This window comes from Ambystoma mexicanum, chromosome 3q, assembly GCF_040938575.1.
Source record: "Ambystoma mexicanum isolate Mex_15411 chromosome 3q, UKY_AmexF1_1, whole genome shotgun sequence".
NCBI lineage: Eukaryota > Metazoa > Chordata > Amphibia > Caudata > Ambystomatidae > Ambystoma > Ambystoma mexicanum.
Window position 1 is genome coordinate 760755646 of NC_090926.1, and position 22996 is coordinate 760778641.

A 22996-nucleotide genomic window follows, 5' to 3' on the forward strand; every position below is an offset into this window, starting at 1 on the left:
ACAATATCAGGAGACTGTTTAATGTCATGTCCCGCATAGACCAGGATGCCCAGGCTGTGGCGGTTACGTTAGACGCCCAGAAGGCCTTTGACATGGTCTCTTGGAAGTATATGTGGCTGGTCCTCGAGATAATGGGTGTTGGTCCAAACATGATAGGATTCATCAGACTTTTGTACACCTCCCCCGTGGCGCGGGTTCGTGTTAACTCTCTTACATCTGAGATCTTCACGCTTTTCAGAGGCACCCGGCAGGGCTGCCCCTTCTCGCCGATTCTCTTCGCACTGGCGATTGAACCGATGGCGGACTATGTGCGCTCGAGACATTCTCGCAAAGGTATAAGATTAATAGAGGAGCCTGAAATCATATCCCTATATGCAGATGATGTCCTACTTTACATCAGGGATCCCGCTACCCATCTCAACCCCATACTGAGAGACATCACTCGCATTGGTACACATTCCGGCTTTACGATCAATTACTCCAAGTCGGAGATCTTCCCGCTTACGAAAATTACTACACACCCTGCTTCTGAATATCCTCTGCGCTGGGCCCCTAACGGTATTAAATACCTGGGAGTACATGTATCCCTCACTAAACCCACCCTACTCACCGATAATTACTCCGCTGTAGCGCGGACTCCTGAAGAAAAAATTTCACGATGGCGCACTCTCCCATTGTCCTTTGCGGGTAGACTGTCCCTGATCAAAATGATCCTCCTCCCCAAGCTCCTTTACACCTTTAGTAATGTGCCCCTGTGGCCTGGGAGGGCATACTTCACTAAGCTTCACACACTCTGCGCACAGTTCCTCTGGCACTCTGGTGCGGTGCGCAAAAAGTGGACTGACATGGCACTCTCGTACAGGCGGGGGGGCATGGCTGCCCCTGACCTGGCTACATATTGGTTCGCGGCCCAAGCCCAGTATGCCACCCACTGGTACCCTGGCGCCCCGGGACGCCCTCACGTCAAGCTGGAACGGCTGGCATCCTCGGGTATTAATCTGATGACCCTAGTGCTGCACCGACACTACGCACCGGACTCCCCCATTGACCCCTTAGCCGCGACATTATTCGCCTGGTCACACATACTAAGCCCGTCGCCTGGGACTTCTCCGTATTACAAGTGGCTGCCTGTGTGGGCCTTCCCGGGCCTGGAACCCACGCACGATGTGGCCTTGACCCGCCACTGGGAGGCTTTGGGATATAGGGCACTATCTGACTTCTACCCAGAGGGCAAATTTATAGATCCCCGGACGTGGAGGCCGGGTCATACCAAATCTCCCTTAGAGACCCTTCAATACTTCAGGCTTCGTGCTTCGTTCCGCACTATGTGGCCCTCCTTCCCAAACGAACCCCCAGACGACCCTGCTTTAGCGTACATTGCCAATTCGGGCGGGGCACGGGGGGTTGTCTCATCACTGTATCACATCCTGCAGGTTGCCTCCCCTGCCCCGATCCTTGGGGCGCGCAACAAATGGGCTGATGAGTTGGGTCTAGAGATACCGGATGGGTTATGGGATGGCATGTGCCTCCACACCAAAAGAGTCTCCTTCAACTTTCGCTTTCGGGCCATGCAGTATAAACTCCTCAACAGGCTATACTACACACCGCACAGGACTTCTGGGTTTGCTCGCTCCGAGGTGCGCCTTTGCCCTCGTTGCAAGGCCACAGATGCTGATCACCTCCATATGTTCTGGTCCTGTCACAAGCTGTCCGATTTCTGGGGAGGGGTCATGAACACACTTAGTGCGGTAACTGAAACCACTGTCGATCCCGACCCTCTGGCAGTTCTATTTGGGGTTTGGGGCACCGAGGAAACTAAACGCCTGAAAAAGTTTCTAGACATAAGTTGCATGGTTGCCAAGAAGTGTATACTTCAGGCCTGGCGATGTTCCTCTCCCCCGACCCCTCAGAGATGGTTGGGCATGCTCACATGGTCAAGGAACTGCGAGGAGGACTATCTGGCTACGCTGCCTGCTCGTTCTCGTCCTAAGAACATTTGGAGTGAATTCACCACATATCTCAATAACCTGTCTGATGCCACAACGGGGTCTTGTCCATCCCTGGCACCCACCCATGCATTGTGATCTTATCCAGCCTCCTCTTTTGTTTGTACAATATTGCAGTCATTGTTGTAAAGATGTTATTGTGGCCCATTGACGGCTCTACGAGCCACTCGATTCATATGCTTGTTGTTCCGATGTTTGTACCCTGTGAACCTCTGCCAATAAAAATAAAAGTTTAAAAAAAAAAAAAAAAAAAAAACTATCTGCTAACCAAACGGTGCACTGTCCGTGTCAACTGTCACTCTCCTAAAACATCAAACTAATGTGCACAACGGACTGCTCACTATAGCGTTTCTCGGCACATCAGTAAAAACTAATATAGAAATTAAGAAAATACTCACACATGTAGTTCCCTAACCTCGCGTATCACAATCTACCAATGGAAACCTTTTATTCCTATTTTTTTCTATAGAAAAAAAGTCCTTGGAATTCTATTTTCGTTGCTTTATCATGCCCCTAGATAGCCTGATCGACCAAGGGGCGAGTGAGGCCATATCTCATTGCATGTGGCTGAGACCTACCTCTCGTTCTCAGTACAGCTGTCTCTGACCGATGGATAATCTTGGGGTACTTGCCCATAACCTTGTATGTTCCCCAAACATTTTGCTGGCTTGCATGCTTTTACTTTATTTTTGTGACTGGAGAAACTTCTACTAAAGTCCCCTGTCATTGCAACCCCTGTTCAGGTTTTTTTTACTGCCCCTCGTACCCCTTATGACTACCAGGGCTGAGTGTTTTTTAAAACCGCCTATTCAGGTCCCAGCGTGATTCTTTCTCCTTGTAATTGTGTTGTTGGATAGGCTGGTGGCAGCTGTAATTCAGTTTTGGCTCACTATACGTGTAGCCCTTTCTACTGCTTTGGTAGGCCAATACACTTGTATGGTAGACGTAAGGGTACACATGTACTTTAGGTTCACCACTGCCAGCCATTTTGTTTTGTGGACTTACTTCTAGTGTACTGTCATAGTGAAGGCAGCTGAGATCACTGACAAAGACCTAAAATGGCCATTTTGCTGACAAGGGCTCACCTTGAGGGCAACCATGCAGCCTCCGTTGTGGCTTAAACTGGTGTAGACTATTGCTCCAACTTCCTAAACTACATCCTGTTTGAGATTGCCTATGCCATTGATGGTTTATAAAGCCTTTGTGTGCTGGCTGGAATGTGATTGGTGGACTGGCTGGGCCTGGCCGTAGATGTCTGTGGGTACACCTTGGGGATGTTTTGTATTGTAACCTGAAACTGTGGAAGATTCCTGCTAAGAATCCAGGTTTATCTATACTTTACTGGTCGCTGGCTCATGTGTCCTTTTTTATCCTTGCTTCTCCTGACTGGTGGAATCCCTTTACTTGAGTTCCTCTAGTCTTCTTTGCTGTTTGGACTGATTGTGCTTACTGATCTCTAGCTCACTTGCAGTGTTCCACCCCCGGCAACATACCCTGGCCCAATTGCCTAGAGGTAGGGGTCTTCCTGGACTTGAAATTAAATTTGAATAGCTTTTTAGAGCTCTTGGACTGTGTTTAGCCGTTGCCTCCGTTGGTGGAGCATTTTCTTGCCTACTGGCTGTATCTTCCCGCTTCCCTTTGATCCGACTCCTGCAGAGTGCTCCTGTTGCTGCCGTGGTGCTGCTGTGTTTATTGCGTCCTGGGTTCTCACTGCGGGAGGCTTCCTCCTTGGGCTTACTTACACCGTGGGTACTTGCTGAATCGTGGGATAGCGTTAGACCAAGCTTCAAGAATATTTAGGGCCTCCAGCTATTGTACCACCGCAGCTATTGCGGGGCATAAGTCATCAATACACTAATGGAAGCTGTGAAAAGAAACCGAAAGAAAATCTTGGTCTTCCCTCGATTACTACTATTGTTGTCAACATTTAAACTCGAAAATATACTTAGGTATTCTTAAATATATTTATTCAATTTTTCGTGCTCTGAAACTCTTGTGTATGAGCACGATATAAATAAAATATATCATCAGTATTATTTAAAAATCACAAACTGTACATTTTACAAAACTTCTCTAAATCTGTATACCCCATTTACATGTGAAAAATACAGTGTGTAACTTCAGTTCATAAATTGTATCTACAATATTGGATCTCTGGAATCCCCTCCGCTATTGAAAACCACAAATAATCAAACATGTTTTCACTGTAGTAGATAAAATATGAAAGTTATGAAAATTGTGCATACAGATTTAGCTGGCTTTGGAAAAATCACTCTTAACAGGCACAGTTAATGAATCGGGATTCCTCTAACCCCTCTAAACCTATTGTCACTGTCTGTGACTAAAACTCAATCCACCCTTCCATATTCTCCCTACTTCTTCCAGAGTTGCTTAGTGTTTTTTTTTAGTTTACATTTTTTTTATTGGAACTTGACTAACTCAATTATTAGCTTCCCTGGTGTGGGAACTTATATGTGCAGACAAGAATTGTTGGTCTTTGGGGGTCCGCAATTCTAATTTGGTGAGCTGTGCTGTGGGTCTGGCCCTTTTTACAGAGGCTGATATTGTAACTCTTGTGAAGTGGCCACAGGGAATAGCCACTGGCATGCCCCTCTTTGAAATGCTTCCTAGCCGATCTTTTGAGTAACCCGTTCTTTTGTCTTCCGCAGCTGGACCCGTGCCTGGCTTCAATGCAGTTATTTCCAGTGATGTCCCATTGGGTGGAGGCCTGTCCAGCTCTGCCTCGCTGGAGGTCGCAGCTTACACTTTCCTGCAGCAGCTCTGTCCAGGTGAAGTCTATGGCTGGGAAAGAGTCCCTGCCATGTCAGGCTTGTGGCTCTGAAAGATGGGCACAATTGTGGCACAGAGGGTGATATGCCAGTCACAACCTCCTTTCTCAGAACCACAAGCCTTCCAAGGGCAACAGTCCACCAGGATTTCTTCCGATTTCTGACCAGCCGTTAGAACAGAGTTTTAATCAATTGGCATGAACTGGCCCGTTCTAAATTCAACTTTTTTCCTTTTTCCCCCCTCTTTGCACTCCAGATGATGGTGATCAGGTGTCCAAGGCCATGGCGTGTCAAAAGGCAGAGCACACATTTGCAGGCATGCCCTGTGGCATCATGGACCAGTTCATCTCTGTGATGGGGAAGGAGGGCCACGCCTTGCTCATAGACTGCAGGTCGGGTATGGTATTTGAGATCTCTCCATAACACTTTATACAGTCTTTGTGACAATAGCGCATGCAGTGCTTACCTAGTTTTCAGTTTTCCAGCAGCAGTGTTGCACCGCCCTGATTGCAAACCACAACCTAAGCCCAAAGGAACTTGGCTTCCAGTCGCAGGCTAAATATGGGATAGCGGAGTGGTGAACAGTGGCTGTCTGTGCTGGTGTGCTGCAGCCCATTTGGTCTTTCTTTCCTGGTTGCTGTCAGAGGCAGTTTTCCTTCAAAAACACCATCCACACGCAGAGCAGCGCAGAGTGGCTGCCATGCTGTCCGTGGAGTCGGAGGAGCCTCGTAGAACATCAATTTGTATCCAATTTGTATCCACTCATCTGCTGAGGAGTAGAGGCATAATGAACCCCAGTGCGAGTGCAGCACAACAGACAAGAAGCCAAGCATTTCTCCAGCCCAGGTACAGCGATTTAATGAACACCAACAATCAATCTAAAACGTTGATCATTGCACCTAAATTGGTATTTTAATATGCAGAAAAAACTCTGATAATGACAATGCATGAAGTGCATGAAACCCAGTGTGTTAGAAGCCCGGTGCCGCCCAGTGCGGGCAGCGGTGCTACTACAAAATTGCATCAAAGTAAAAGTGCTCTTCCTATGCTGTTTGAACGTTCTCTCTGCCTGCGGTCTACTTTATCGGCAGCAACATATAACTCTCCCCTTGATTCATGTGTAAAACGGCATAGAAAGAAGGTGGAAGCCCATAACAGTGAATCTGCATCCCTTCTCCCTGATTTGAATTCTGCAGCGTCTATGAACGCTGCAATGGAGCAAGTTACCTCAAGCGATCCCACTGTCAAGCCCCCCTCCCTGCTTCTGTTCCCTTCTTCCACACCTCTTCTGCCTCCTCTGCTATCCCTCGTGCGTATAGCGGAGCAGGCTGATGATCTTAATGACGAGCCTGAATTAACTACATATTTAGAAGTGCGGGATGAGCCGGTAGATGCCTTACCCAAAGAAAGCGATGCGAAGAAAGAGTGGAATGTCAGGAAATGCGTAGTGAAATGTCCATAGACCGAAATATTGACATATCTGACGTAGTCCCGAGTCCCCAGTGCCCTCATCTGGGCAGAAAAGAGAGCAAAAGACGACTCATTGGAGCTAAAGCCTGGGCAGATCCTTATAATGACCCCCTGGCCTAGAACAATTTTCGACTTTGATTACCACAGCTGACATAATGAACCCATCAAATACAACAAACAGACTAGTTCGGGAGCATTCACCAACCCACACCAGAGACGGGTCTTAAGATGTGAGAAGAGAACCCCCAGCTGAAACAACAACTTCTTGCGTTAAGGAGGGCTCCTTGAACATATTAAGTAGGGGTGGTAGAGGAGGGGAGGGTGAGGCAAGCCCTCAAAGATGGATGTCTGCCTCCCAATTAAGATGCATCCCATTCTCGTAAATCTCCCTTCGTCCTAAGGATCAACAAGTTCTTGATATGCAGAGTGAAAGCATAGTGCAGTTGAACTATAACTCTCAAAGTCCTGAAAATATCACGCCCTGTGATTCCACCAGTGTCATGAGGAATCAAACATATTTTCCTGGCCAGGTAGTCCGTAGAAAATTCCACTGAGGATCACATTCCATCCAACTCAAACTTGAAACTTAACCAAAGCTCAAGAAAGACAAGCCTTCGAGGTAAAGCAGAAATTATAAAGAATCTTAATGCATTTGTAGAGCAATGCAGTATGCAATAAATGAAGATTCAGCAGGTTCTATATCTCGGACAACCACAGATGCTGATTCCTCTGTCGAATCATCTGGCATTCGACCAAATAATCCCAGTTTAGGAAGAGACAAGTATAAGAGAAGACGCAAGACCTCACGCCACCAACAACATGACAAGATGAGTTTTCAAACACAATACAGTCTTATGTCAGCCTTGGCAATATAATTGGCACCATTTATGAAATTGTATGAATTCATCAGCGAGAACTATAAATATCAAGCCACATTGTTGGCTATGACGCACACAAAATGGATTCATATAGAAGCTTTCATAATTCATATTCAGCAAAGGCTGGATCCTGAAACAGAAACAGAAGGACTCCTTCAGAAACTACTATGTGATCATATGATAGAGGTAGAAGCAGACAAAAAAGTGCAACTAGACGTGGCGAAAGAAATCTTGAAATGGGGGGAAAGTAACAGTGAAAAGAGTTCCTCTTAATGCCTCAGTCCTGATTAAAGCTAGCAAAATTCTTACTCCTCCGCCAATACTCACCACCCCAAATGTCTATCAAGGAGAAGTGCAAGGCATTGAAAAAGCTCAAGAGTCGGAGCCTCCAAGTCATTGGCTGGCGAACTAGAGTGAACTAGAGCGAACTAGGGCAAACTTCAAAAGAAGAAACGTTGTTAGCTGTGAAGTCGGGAAAAGGCGGATGCCTCCAACATTGAAACAGCTAATAAATCAAAAACCAAAGTACCATGTTTGAACTCCCAGCCTGATCAAGCATTGACAACAGTCATCGATTTGAGTAACGAACAGACAATAGAAACCTATGATAATAGTAATAACAATTATGAAATATTTTACTCCCGGAAGAAAAAGAAGCAAATCTGCAGGAAAAACACGCGTTCACAACAGCAACAAATAAAAAAAAAATAAAATGCATCCCTTCCAAGAATGTGTCAAAAGTAAATGAGTCTTGTGTATTCATCCGCAATCTAAAAGAATCCTAACCTGAAGGAGAATTGATTCAATCAGAAATCAAGAGTAGTAACACTAAGAAATGCCTCACCAATGTGGTAGTAGCAACGGATTTCACGCAACTTGAAATGAGTGAACAACCAAAAAGACTCCTAAATGGAGATGATAAACACCAGAACAAGGACCTGGAGATTCAAGAAATCTCATTCTGTGACAAGGAAGATGAGGAACTTACACATATTGCTGTACCCTTGACATCCCTGAATTAATTGAAATTGGCAATGCACCTTGGGGATAGAATTGAAACATCAGTGACAGGAAGCACTGTTCATACCTCACTCTTAGAGATACAACAACTGAAATTCATGACCCTGGAGGAAAGGCGCCTAAGGACACTTGCTGCATTTAAAGACAAAAGAAGCTCTGAAACTTTAACTATAGAAAGCCGCCGGGAAGAAACCCCAATGAAAAGGGGGGATAACGTGAAAGATAAGAAGGGAACCAACATGCAAGAAAATCAGCTGAATCAAAGGTTTGATAGAATTCCAGGAAGCTTCACGAGTATCACTGGCTAGAGATTTCTAAGCCCCTTATGATACACACAAGAGTAAAGATTGAGTTGATCCTAAGCCTGTGAACTCTTATAATCGAGACCAGCAAAGAAATGGACTACTGGAAAAATGTAACGTTGGGAAGTCAAAAATCATCTTGGAGAGAATGCTCTCTGTGGACGACGGGTTAATGCCGAATCGTTCAAATATGTTTTGATTATTTCAACACATCCCTAAGCTGCAAAACCTAGAATCGAGCGACATCTCAGCAATTGAGTTTCCAATACTTAATCAGTTTGACTTCGTAAGTATGCGCATCGATTCTAAGATCATACACTCATTACTCCTAGAATCAGCAGAGTCATTTTGGCCTTTTTGGGTTTGATACAACAGACCCTACACTTGAAGACTGTGAGCCACAAAGGTCTAAGGCAGCTCCTGCCGGTACCAACCAGATGGACCATACTGTAATTGACAGAACTTTAAGAAAATGTGGCATTGCTGGCTTTTTGCTACCAAAAATAAATGATTTGGTGCATGACGTTGAAGGGGATTCTAAAAGGGAGAAGCACGTCATTCACGATAATGATTAACAGTCAATTCGACTAAAAAAGAGAAATAATATTGCCTGAAACCAAACACACGAATCTTGATGATGGGGACCTGGGGATGGATAGCCAAGACTTTAAACTTAAATAAGGAACAATAACAGCCAAAAAAACCTGTAGATGAATTTTATTACAATTGCCAGCTGGCACACCAGAGGGTTCAGTCATCTGTTCAATAATGTAAAGTCTGACTTAACACAGTACGATATTCTTTTTCTCCAGGAGACTTGACTATCTTTCTCCCCACCTGCCCCCCCGTGATAGATGGTTACTCTCTCTTCTTAAACCCGGCACAAAAAGGTTTGAAACGGAGACCGATTGCAGGCCTAATGATATTGCCATAAATTGGCCTGGGCTTAAACGTGGTTTATGTTCGAAACCCCAACTGTCATATACAATTAATGGTTTTAGAACAAAAGAAAAATGATGATTCAACTCCTGATTGTTTGGCAGTCGTCGAACTGTATGGGAACCCTGTGGCCTGGAAGACACAATGCTTCATAGACGAAGTCATGACACTGATTGACGACTGTAAAACCCAATATACTGAGCCCAAGCTAATTCTATGCAGAGATTTAAACATTAACTTTATAGGAAAGGAGCTATACAACCTGAATGTTCAGATTGGAGTCAAAACAGATATGGAAAATTTGAAAGTCAAGTAGTGGAAAATGGAACTCGATGAACGAAATATCCACTTTCTGAATCGTCAAACCATTGGAGACATACCTGCGGCCCCTACAAGGAGGCGAGGAGAACAAGCATCTATTCTGGATTACTTTTTTGCATCAGCAAATGTCCACCCCCCCCCCCCCCATGTCAAATCTTTAGTTGTGATCAAAATGGATCACAATGATCATGACTAATGTGACTACATGGAACCACCAGTTAGTGGTTGGCCCAGGTAGAAATAGACTACACTTAATACCTCGGAACGTATGGCCAATCATTTAAAACTACAAACGTGCGCTTAAAAAGAAGCTGAGCATTGGACCTAATTATGCTCCTGTATTTAGCGATTTCATTGTGACAAGGCCCTATGAACGAAAAACACAATCTAATTCTAAACACGCATATGAGGAAGAAGTGGTGCAAAGGAAACGCCAACTGAACCAATAAATCAGGAAATTGGGCTCTGTACAAGGACCATTACAGATCAAGTGGAGAAAGAAACTGTAAACAGTATAAAAACTGGTTATTCAGCCACAAGAGCGTATGCTACAGCACGACGCCGAGCACATGATGGAAATATTAGTATCCATTGACTCGAGATGCTTCTGGCTACTGCTAAATGAAACGGGAGAGAAACAGAGATCTTCCAAATGTAATGCAGTACAAGAAGACGAGTGGATATGGTTCTTCGGCACACTCTACGGGAAAACATCAGGAGTTGCGACATTGACCCCTCTATGGCATACATCAACATGGTCCCTGACCCTGGAAAAAGAAGAGATCAAAGACATAATTAGTAGAGCCAGTAATTCCCGCGCCCCGGGCCCTGATGGCCTCTCAAATTTGCATCCTTAAAAAAGCCCTGATGAGTGGGCTGAATTATGCATGCCATTATTCAACGAGATCCTGACCCAAAGGAAGATCCCTGAATCATGGAAAACTGCTATTATAATACCTATTGTTTTTTTTAAAAGGCAACGGGATGGATCCAACAAATTATTGACCAATCGTCCTTTTGGCGTTCTTGGAAAGATCTTTGCCGCCTTAATTCTGCTCAAATTACGAGATTGGGTAAAAAAATGTAAACCACTTCGATCAAAGAGAAACGCTTTGTCAAAGGAGTAGGTTGCTGCTTGAACCTGTTCATACTGAATACCCTAAAACTCAGAGCTATGAAGAATGGAAGGAGAATCTATATCGCTTCTGTTGATCTTGCACAAGCCTTAGATATTGTAAACGGAGAGCTCTCGTGGAAAAAGAGGACAGATTGGGGTTGCCCAGCTCATATCCTAGACCCGTACCATCGGACACCTCCGTACATATTTGTCTAAACCGGGATGGTTTAGTGACGACAAAGATACCGACTCTTTGTGGCTTGAAACAAGGCTGCCCATTGGCGGTCGAATTACTCAACTTGTTTATTTTAGACTTGTAACAGGCAATGGTGGTTGAAGACTCCTTCCCCCCCCCGAAACTAAATCGAATGCCGGTGGGGTGGATACTATACACCGACGATCCCATCATCCTAGATCAAACGCCACTTGGCTTTCAAAGAAAATTGAATTGCCTACATTCATATGTAGAAGCAAATGATCTTTAAATATATGCCTCAAAATCAGTTGTCCTGGTGTCTGAAAGTCTAAAAGAGAAAAGAAAACAACAAAAGTTCCTGTGGCGGTTTGGAAATGAACAACTAGATCAAGTCGGAGGCATGAGATACCTCGGAATTGAATATAAATCTGAGCATAAACGACTCACCACGCAGAGTTGAATTAAGATCCAAAATTAAAAACGTAGCAACGCAGGAATCAGTTATCCATAAAGAATTTGGAAAATGATTACTCTCGTATTCTTCAACGAACCAAGGGACTCTCCGTGGATTGGGTGCAACATCTCTGGTCTAAAAAAATGTGTGGCAATTTTGGACAAAACAGACCTAAAACTAGAAATGTAACTAACAAACTATGGCACTGGGACTGGATAAAAACTGAGACAGAGGAAGGACTGTAATAACTTTATGAACATCTAAATAAATATATTAAAGCCATGAACATACTTCCCAGATATCTGATTAAATATCTGAACCCTCACCATCGCAGTCTTTTTATGCTCATTAGAAAGAACCTATTACCGACCAATCAAGTTCTTAATTCAAGAAAGCAAAGTACAAACCGAATGGATGTCTGCAGATTGTGCCAAAACCCAGGAGAAACACTAACAGACTTGTCTCTCTATTGCCCTGAACTGAGAACCATAAGAACCAAATATCTTAGTTCTATTATAAATGAGGTTCCAACTTGAAGTATTGAAGACATGTGCCGGGGTGAACATTTTTAAAGCAATTTTTGCCGTAACTCTTTTCTTGGATTAATTATTCAAAACAGCTCTATTGCTCGAACAGGATTGACATACTATGAAATGCTTCCCTGTTAGTATAAGTGATGTTTCTTTTTTATGCTGTTGGCCTAATTTTTTTTTATCTTGGTTGTCTTTGCTGTGTATACCCTTCTTCTTTTCCCCTTTCTTCATTTTTCTTTCTTCTTTTTCCCTTCTCTCACTCTTGAAGATGATTTTTTTTTGTGATTATATATCAATGTTTTGATTAATGAAACATAGACAAAAGGATTCAACATTGAAATTTGTTTTTTTTAAAACATATTTATTGTAATCATGAACTGGCAAAGGTTTGAAATAAACCAAGGGCCAAAATAAATAAAATATGGCTTAAAGTTTGCTGTCTACAGTGCATTCATTTACATTTATTCAGGAAAAGCTCAAGTAAGGCAACTTTAAATTCATCATATATTCACAATATATGATGAATTGTGCATCCTATATAGCTGGATGCACAATTCATCACTTTATTTTTACCAAACATGTCACCTGCGGCAGCACTAATAACCTTTCTATAAAAGGCCCATATCTGTTTTTTAATCCGTCAACCCATTTGTTTTTGTGCAGTCAAATTATTATGTTTCAGTCCTGTGCATAAACTGCTCTGCTCTAGAAGCAGTATAAGAGTGTACCCAACCGACCTCTACACGACAAAGAACGATGCATTTAATGCAAGCTGTCAATCCTCAGAGATTGCTTTTTCAGAAAAACCTCTCTTCACAAGGCATGCGTATTTCTGGAAGACATTTTGCCCACCACTAATATTTCTGAGTTGGTGACCCTGTCAAATGTTTTACTTTCTGTGCTCTGCAACCTGTGACACACAAAGTTTTCCATGAGCTCTGCAGCAAGTGGCTTGCTAACCCTCCCAGTACGTCATAAGTCATGGCCGGTCACTGTCTTATGCGAGCCACTGGGCTCAAAGCTCATTACCGTTCTAGGAGTTCAATGTCAACCTCTCCTAAGCCACTCACCAAATGCGTCAAACGGTGCATTCTGGAGAATGGTCCAGAGCATATTGTGTACTTGAAGCATTACCTCTCCTCTCCTAAGAGGGGAGGTTCCTGCACCAGAAACCTTAAGGGACCTCAGACCAGGACTTTGTTGTTTTTCCGATATTATCTGGTCAGATCGACTTCTAGCTTTTCCCAACCTAGTGCTAGATCTGTCACTCTGTATCGGTTGCAAGTCAAAAGGATGACTATCTTTCTGACGAAGTGCCAGACACAGCCCCTTTTCTGCCTCTGTTTTACCAAAATGGATTTTATAAAAAAAAAAAAGAAAGAAGATTGAAGGTGTATATGCTTTTCTCTCTAAAAAAAAAAAAAAAGAAAAAATATATATTTCTGATGTTTGTTAATCTGCTTAGAATCACATGCTGTGCATAGGTCCGACATCCAGTGGTCACTGCGGAGTATTGCATTTTGTTTTTCGTAGTCGAAAAGGGGATGTCGACAAGGCATGTCTGTAACACTATCCCTATAGTGACGTGCGTTGTACCCACAATCCCTCACGCGTCGAGGTCCCTCGGATTGTTTTTTTCAGCCCAGCTTATGGTCGCCTTACGCGGAGCTCCTAGAGAGACATTGCAAAACAATTACTACGGACCTCGGTCCTTAATATATACTTATTGTAAAGATCCCTCCCCTCGACGTTAGCTGTGAAGCTGTTTCTCCGCCGTGCAACTTTTCGACGGAGAGGAAGAGACGGAGGAGATCCCTCGGCGCTGCCGAACACGTGGCCAGGCCTCGCCGGCCAACATACAGTAGGGAGAGTGGGGGTTCGAACTTTTATCTTCTCGTAACGACAATGTCTTTCTTTCTCCCCTATCTTTCCCTTGGGGTTGTTATCACCAGTTTTTATCGCCTCAGCTATGGAGAGGACACCTTTTAAGTTTTGCCCACGCTGTAGGGGCAAATACACTTGGAAGGACAAACACAAGCTCTGTAATCGTTGCTTGCCCCTCGATCATAAAGAGGACAGCTGCGCGGCCTGTAAGCTCTTGAAACCAAGAACACTTAAAGAACGGAAAGTTAAGAGGTGGGCGGACTACGCTATGTCGAAGTCAGTTTCCTCACCCGCTGCCGCTGTTACAGAAAGTGACGAGGAGGGTGATAACTCGACGTCCGTTACGGAAGTCATTAACCCCCAGAAGGAGCGCTCGCGCTCCTCGACGTCCGTCCCCGGCCCCGACGGGCTCGGCTCACGCCCTGCTTATGGGGATGAACACCCCGGCGACAAGGACGCACACAGACCCCATAGGCCTAAGCACACAACCCACGGTTCTTCTTCATCGAGGACGAAGGATCCACCAGCGCCGAAGGGGACGCAGGGCACTCCGGCGTCGACCTCAGACCGCAAGGGTCTCAAGCCCCACCCGCAAACGCAGCCGCGACCAGCGATTGGGCTTTCATCTAACACGGGCGCTACCTCAAAAACATCCGACGTAACGCTCCATAGAGTGGCCGTCGAAAAACAACGCGCAGCGCAGGCAACGCCGACTCCAGAACCCTCGACTGACGAACTCGTCGTCGAGAGTCTGGCGAGAATTGTTTCCGAGGATAAACGTAAGCGGACGACGAAACAGGCGTCGAATACCGCACCCAAGGAAATAGAAACGCCGAAAAAGCACAAGAGTAGCCAGGAACTGCCCCATTCATCTAAAGGCACTTCTGAACTACCGGAGGGCTTTTCTGAGTGCGACAGAAACCTTTCGTCGACGTTGTGGGAGCGTTCGAAGCGTTTTGAAGGTGATAACACTGATTTCCCCCCTCTAGACTATTCAGGGGTTCCCCATGAGACCATGGAAAGACTCCATTCTTTTATGGAAAAAATGGAGAGGTTTTTGGGTAGCCAAAACCCACCCACACCCAAAAGACCAAGAGAATGGACCCAGGATGACCCTAGGGTCAAGATTCCTAGGCTGTTTCCCCCTTCTACAGATGCATATGACCTCACTGAAGAGGAGCAATACCTCCAGGAAGATGAGGAGTGTTTAGGTGGAGAGTGAGGAGGAGAGGTTTGAGGAAGAACCTTACACTAGCGCAGGAGCTTTTGAGGAAGATACAGCTACCTCACAGCCATGGCACTCTCCATCAGTGCACTCAGACCCTGATGTCTTTCACCCTTCTCCTCCCAAGGACTCACCTATTGGGAACACCTCCCCCATAGATGACCAGCCTTCACTTAATGCACTATTGCGCAAGGCAGCAGCGCATTTTGAAATAGACACAGGGGAGACTCTTCCGGACATAGACTTTGTAGAAAAAGTTATTAAAGAAAAAGCCCCGGTCAGTCAGTCCATTCCACTCCTGGCTTCTATAAGGAGAAGAATAACTCCTTCCCTTTCCAATCCGGCCTTAGTCAGAGGGGTCAACCCTCGGATAGAAAAGCTCTTCAGCCCTTCGTCTTCTGACCCTTTGTACATCAGGGGACATTCTATTCCGGCCTCTCTGGTAGTTACTAACGCAAGAAAGAGAGCGGGGGTACCACTATCTACTAGTGAGGCACCACCTGACAAAGAGGGCAAGAAGCTCTATGCACTTGGGAAGAGAATCACGACCTCCGCCGCCTTCTCAACTAGGATTGCGAATAACAATTCCCTATTAGCTAGCTACGCAGATGCACAGTGGAGCAAGCTGCGCAGCGAAGCAGAGGACGCACCAGAACCCCCGCGTTCACGCCTGTTGGCTACTATATCAGAGGGAACTCTTGTAAACCAGGGCATCGTAAAGAACCCCTTGGATGCCGCAGAGACAGCTGGACGTTCCCTGGTTCAGGGAATACTTCTCAAAAACGCCATGTCTGGCTGCGCAATTCGGGATTTAAGCCAGAAACCCAGGCTTCCCTAATAAATAAGCCCATAGAGCAAACGCATCTGTTTGGGAAAGCAGTTGATGAGGCCCTAGAACATGCGAAGAAGGAGTTTGATACCATCAAGACTCTTGACCAAATTTCTAGGCCACCTAATGGACGCAGCTATGGCAATAGACGCTCCTTTCGTGGCCAACGCCAGCAGCAAAGCCAACAACAATTTTACTCTGCTACCAACTGGCCCTCTAACCAAAGCACCCAGTTCAGTCAGAGAGGCCAACGTCGTGGCAAAGGAAGAGGGCGCGGCTCCAGTCCAAAAGGCCCCACACCCAATACCAACAAATGACCCAAAGATTCAGGTCCCCTCCCATGCATCACCGGTCGGGGGCCGGCTAACATCGTTCCTTTCAGCATGGGAGGGAATAACGTCAGACTGCTGGGTATTATCCACCATAGCCCACGGATACTGCATCGAATTCAACGGTTCCCCAAAATTCAGACCCCCACGGAACCGGCGCATGACACCGGAACACCTCACTATTCTTCTTCAAGAAGTAGAAGAGCTACTGAAAAAAGAAGCTATAGAGGCTGTCCCCCTATCGCAGGTAACAGAAGGTATTTATTCAGTGTACTTCCTTGTACCCAAAAAGGATTTAACCATGCGCCCTGTATTAGATCTGCGTCCAGCGAACAATTTTGTCAAACCCCAAAAGTTTCGTATGGTAACCTTGCAGGATGTAATCCCACTGTTATCACGGGGATTACATGACAACACTAGACATGAAAGATGCATACTTTCATATTTTAATGTTGCCAGCGCACAGAAAATACCTCAGGTTCAAGATAGAGAACAAACACTACCATTTCAGAGTACTACCCTTCGGGATAGCATCTGCACCAAGGTTATTTATGAAAGTACTGGCAGTGGCTGCGGCCCACCTGCGCAGATTATCCATCCCGGTTTACCCGTACCTCGACGACTGGCTCATAACAGGGGATTCTTACGAAACATGCTTCTCCAATACCCAAAAGACCGTAGACCTTTTGTCCCAACTGGGCTTCTCCATCAACGAAAAGAAGTCCAGCTTAGACCCCAGCCAAATCAAACAATTCCTAGGGGCTCTAATTCGAACAAAGGACGGCCTCGTCTTCCCCTCCAACGAGAGGGTCCAAAACATGCTGTTTCAGATCCCCCATTATGTGGCAGGTCGATAGGTTACGGTACGCAAAGCTATGCGTTTGCTAGGGATGATGGCGTCATGTATTTATTTGGTACCTCACGCGCGCCTGCGCATGCGCCCAATGCAAGAGTGGCTCTACAGCCAGTGGTGTCAGGCCAGCGGACAATGGGACGATTTAGTGGTGGTCTCGCAGGCCTTGGTTCTCTCGCTACGGTGGTGGACAAAGGAAAACCTGTTATTAGGGAAAACTTTTGCCACACCCGCAGTGGAAGCCACTCTAACCACAGACGCATCCCTTACAGGATGGGGGGCTCACCTATCCCATCAGACTGCTCACGGAGTGTGGACTCCGAGCTTAGCATCCAAACATATAAACCTGCTGGAACTATTAGCAGTGTTCAAAGCACTGAAAGCCTTTCAGGAACACTTACAAGGAAAAACAGTGATGGTCCTCACAGACAGCACCACAGCCATGTACTATCTCAACAAGCAAGGGGGCACTCACTCTCCAGGACTGTCCAAGCTGTCCCAGAATATATGGAAATGGGCTCTCAAACACAACATGTTCCTACTATCACAACATGTACCAGGGGAACTCAATCTGCTAGCAGACAAACTCAGCAGAGACTTCCCTCTACCCAAAGAGTACGAATGGCAATTGCAAGAAGACATCGTCTTAAACGTCTTCACGCAATGGGGTTTCCCGGAAATAGACCTGTTCGCAACCCTGGAGAACTCACAATGCCAAAGTTACGCCTCCAGGTACCCCCAGAACCAGTCCAAGGGGAACGGTCTGTTGATTCAATGGTCAGGGAAATTTGTTTACGCCTTTCCCTCGACTCCCCTCCTCAACAAGGTGGTGCACAAGATGCACCAAGAGCAGGTGACCATGATACTAGTGGCCCCAATGTGGGCCCGGCAGCCATGGTTCGCTCACTTGATGGAGATGTCCCTATCTCCCCCAATGAAACTTCCTTGCCCGTACAACATGCTGTCACAAGACAAGGGCAGGACACTGCATCCATGCCCTCAGACCATGAATTTAGCAGCCTGGCTCCTGAGATCATAGAATTTGGACATTTACATCTCCCTCAGAGATGTATGGACATCCTCAGGGAAGCCAGAAAACCCAATACTCGCCACTGCTATTCTAGCAAGTGGAAAAGATTTGTCATCTGGTGTAGAAGTAAGAACATCAACCCGGTTGACTGCTCTGCCACTAACATTATTCTGTACTTGACGCATTTACTGGATTCAGGTCTAGTGTTTAATTCCATTAAAGTCCACCTAGCGGCACTTTCTGCATACACCACTTCCCAACTTAAAGTGTCGTGGTGGAAGATACCAGTTATAAAGGCCTTCATGGAAGGGGTAAAGAGAATACACCCCCCAATAGCTAGCCCAGCTCCCGGATGGGACTTAAACGTGGTACTTTCTAGACTCATGGGCACTCCTTTCGAACAAGGCAACTCTTAAATACCTCACTCTTAAGACTGCTTTCCTAATAGCTATCACCTCCATTAGGAGAGTAAGTGAACTACAGGCTCTTTCTGTATTAGACCCCTTCGTATCAGTTCACAAGGATAAGGTGGTTCTTCGCACACACCCAAGGTTTGCACCAAAATTCATCTCTAAATTTCATGTAAACCAATCTATAGAACTACCAACGTTCTTTCAAAACCCTTCCAACTTGGGAGAAAAAAGTCTAGATGTACGCAGAGCTGTCATGTTCTACATGGAAAGAACCAGATCACTGAGAAAGACTAATCAGTTCTTTGTCTCGGTGGCAGCAGGAAGAGAAGGAGATGCAGTCTCTAAGTCCACTATATCTAGATGGATTGTACAATGCATCACTCTGTTACACTCTTGCTAAGAGAGAACTACCCTTCAAGCCAGGAGCACATTCCACTCGAGGCACTGGGGCATCCATAGCATTCATTGCAAATGTTCCCCTTGAGTCCATCTGCAAAGCGGCTACCTGGAGTTCTGTGCACACCTTTACAAAACACTACTGTCTAGATGCACACTCAAGATCTGACTCCCAGGTGGGACAGGCAGTATTAAGACATCTTTTCTCTACTGTTCCTTCTCATAACCCACCGCCAACTCCGGGTACTGCTCGCTAGTCTATGCACAGCATGTGATTCTAAGCAGATTAACAAACATCAGAAGACAATGCATTACTTACCGTAAAAGCATTTCTGATGGTTGTATCTGCTTAGATTCACATGCGCCCACCCTTCCTCCCCGCTCGGATGGAAGGAACATAGACTTCCTTTTATATCTCTCTTTTCTGTACTCACTCACATCTAGAAGGCTCCCTCAGGGCAGAAAAATACAAACAGAGGGACCTCGACGCGTGAGGGATTGTGGGTACAATGCACGTCACTATAGGGATAGTGTTACAGACACGCCTTGTCGACGTCCCCTTTTCGACTACGAAAAACAAAATGCAATACTCCGCAGTGACCACTGGATGTCGGACCTATGCACAGCATGTGAATCTAAGCAGATACAACCATCAGAAATGCTTTTACGGTAAGTAATGCATTGTCATATTTTCCTATAGACACTTTAAAAAAATGTTTCCTATATCCCTACTTGTCTATGATTTTCATTATAAATTATCAAATGGTATGCCCAATTGATGGTGCAGGACCCTCTTTAATTTGCCGCCCAATCAGCTCTCAGCCCTTTTCTCACATGGACCGTTTTTTTTTTCACCCTTCAGGCTCGCACGCGGTTTCTTTCACACATTCAAACATACAAAAACATCACCATTGTAAAGAGTGCTATCCTTAAATTAAGACCAGCACATCTTTTGAAACTGCATGAAATCATTTCAAATGTGGTGTTCTGGCGAGCCAGTCTTTAAATATCCAGTCAGCCTTAATCCCTGAATGTAAATTTGCCATGTGGTTACATCTGTCAAATCTTTCTTTATGGCACGGAGGCTCGCCGCTTCTTTTCGTTTCCCCATACTTCCCGCCTGTCTACTGGGAAATTATAAATGTGTCTGCTATCCTATCCATACACATATTAGAGTCGGCGAGAACTATCGTGTAGTTGTGGCTAAACTGGACCACCATAGAAAGGCCACTTTCTTCCCCTCAACTCTATTTGAAATGTTTCAAATTACAGGATGCATATAAGGGTTTAAAGCAACAAAAAAAACAAGAAGGCTGTGTTAGTAGGCGACATTTGGTTGAGTTAATAGAGGGGGAAAATAAGTAGGGAAAACGCAAGGCCATGAATGAGCGCATTATACATGCACAGGAAGGAATCTATTAACACACGCAGCAAGGATGAGTCTCGGATGGAGATGAGAAGCTTAATCCCAGTCTCGGATGAAGATGTGAAGCTTAGTCCCAATTGCTTGATATACTTCTGAAGGTGGAAGCCCTGGTTTTGATCTCTGTTTGGCTGGAGAGCCACCCTCCCCCGCCTCGGTGTCAGGCGATGTTACTAACCAGGCGTATGGGGATTCAGAGTGAGGATAAATGGCGCAAAGTGTTGGGTTTAGGTCGGGCATCAAGCATGTCCCTACAATATATGACCCATGGGAGCCAAATTCAGGAAAGCGTCAGTAGCTTGTTGTTCAGGGTAGCTGTTCTTTTCTGAGGCCCAAATCTCCTAGTTCCTTGCCCACCATAGGCTCAGTACGGGCCTCTGCGGGGCTATCCATGACCACGCAAGGTCAAGCGAGCTGCCATCAGCAGTTGGCTGGTTAGGAATGCCCTATCACCGCTTTGGTTCTATGCACCGTCTTGGTCGGTGTCCCCCAGGATCAGAGTAAGTGTGCAGGGCTGGAGCTGTAACCCTGTGATTTCCCCTAATTCTCGATAACCTTTCTTTCCAATAAAATTGGGAATGGGGGCATGACCACCACATATGCTCCAGTGTACCTGTTTGACCTCAGCCCCTACAGCACATTTGTGAATAACCCAGGGAGATTTTATGAAAGCACTGAGTGGAGGGGGCCGAGGGGGAAGTACCAGTGTAGCATTATTTTATAGGCATTTTGTTTAATACAGATACATTTGGAGCATTTCTGCCCTCTCGCCCAGATACAACCATGAGTCATTGGGGCTATCCATTTGAAGGCCCCTTTCCCAAGCCGCCATGTGTGGCAGTCTTACATCAGAGGCATGTCTATTCAGGAGCTTATAAATGATTGAGATGTTGTTCTTGCTTGACGAGCTGCTGAGGAGCAATTCTAAGGCTTTGGGTTCCCTAGTACCTCTGCAGCGGATTTCCCTGGACTTGATCCAGTGTATGAGCTGGCAGTAGTGTTATTGTTCGGTTTCTGGCAAAGAAAATGTTCCTTTAAAATCTTCGAAGGAACATGGGAGGCCACGGGTGTAACAATCCTGGCGCTGGCCTGGTTTTCCCCCCAAACCAGTGGGGGGGACACCCTAAGGTCCAGACTGGGGGTGAAGTCCAGGTTCCCCAGCACCAGGGAGAGGAGGCTCGGGTCCAGATTAATGTCTTAGAGCCTAAGGGCAGCGTCACAGTAGAATAGAGTCACCATTGAGGAGTCCAGCAAAGGGCTGCCTCGTAATCATCCCCCCCTTCCGCAGGAACAGCAGGTATGCCAGTTGGAAGTTGGTGGGAGATTGTGCCAGGAGTGGCCACCCTGTGCCTGTGAAGGCCCCGCCCCATTTCCTCAGATGCGCCAACTGGCCTGCCATGAGATACTGATGTACGCTTGGGACCCCCAGGATGCCTATTACTGCGGAACTGTACAGGAACCTCCTGGAGACCCTAGAGTGTTTGCCCCTGTATATGAAGTTACACATCTATTCAGTGTTCCGGAGAGATGATGTGCGCATCTGAACTGGGAGACTGCTAAAGAGGTAGAGGAGTCTCAGGAGGACATGCATTTTCATCGAGTGAATGCGCCCCAGCCACGATATCTCCAGGGGGCCCCACTTTTCCATGTCTGAGGAGGGAGGTCTCGAGCGGTCTTAAATTGTACTTGAGGAGATAGTCTCTCCGCTGGGTGATGTGAACTCACAGATATTCGAACGATTCGCTCCACCGTTTCAAGGGGAATTAGTCTTCCAAGCAGAGGATCGTCTCTGTCGGCTCTGAGACATTCAGCCCGTGACATTTGTTATATTTAACCTTTTAGCCAGAGCATACCCCAAATTCTTCGAGCTCTCGTATCGTGTGAGGGAGGGATTGCTCAGTGGGGATAAGGAACAGGAGTATGTCTTCGACGTAGAGGGCTGTTTTTTGGGAAGTAGGTCCCGCTGGTATCCCTGGATGTGAGCACGCAACCGAATGTTGCTTGCTAGGGGTTCCATTGCTAATGCGAATAATAGGGGGGATAGAGGGCAGCCTTGGTGCTAACCCCTGAGATGTTTTGGGGCATAGCATGATCCTTCACCTTGATCTGGGTTGTGGGCAGTGCCTGCATGGCCCGAACCCACGATCTGAAGTTGTGACCGAACCCAAACGCCACTAAGGCCTGCTCCAGGAAACCCCAATCTCGGCAGTCGAACGCCTTTCTAGCGCTACAAGGGAGAAGTTTAGATTCTGGCGCATGCCTGTTTTGTGTAGGTTTAGCGTCCTACGGACGCTGTCTTGAGTGCGTCTTTTTGCGATGAAGCTGGATTGGTCGACATGAATAATGGATGGTAGGACCGCTGAGAGCCTGTTGGCCAGGATCTTACCAAATATTTTCACGTTTGAGTTCAACAGGGCAATGGGATGATAAGAATTGCAATTGTCCTCTGGTTTTCCTGGTTTCAGGAAAAGGCCCAATGCAACTCTGCCAGGGTTTGGGTCACTGCCTTGGAGGTCAAGAATGAGTTACACAGGCTAATTAGGGGACCGACCAGCTGGGCTTTGAATAACTTATAAAAGTCAGTGCGGA

The 22996-nt window shown here is 45.9% G+C and overlaps 1 protein-coding gene across 3 annotated transcripts in view; it reads left to right on the forward strand.

Moving 5' to 3' along the window:
• The window catches only part of GALK1 (galactokinase 1), a 429466-nt gene that overhangs the window by 214515 nt on the left and 191955 nt on the right, over positions 1-22996 (forward strand). For all 3 annotated transcript variants that reach the window (XM_069654753.1, XM_069654754.1, XM_069654752.1), the window contains 2 exons: positions 4676-4795; positions 5052-5187. In XM_069654753.1, the coding sequence (XP_069510854.1) occupies positions 4676-4795; positions 5052-5187 (256 nt within the window). The remainder of the gene's footprint in view (positions 1-4675; positions 4796-5051; positions 5188-22996) is intronic.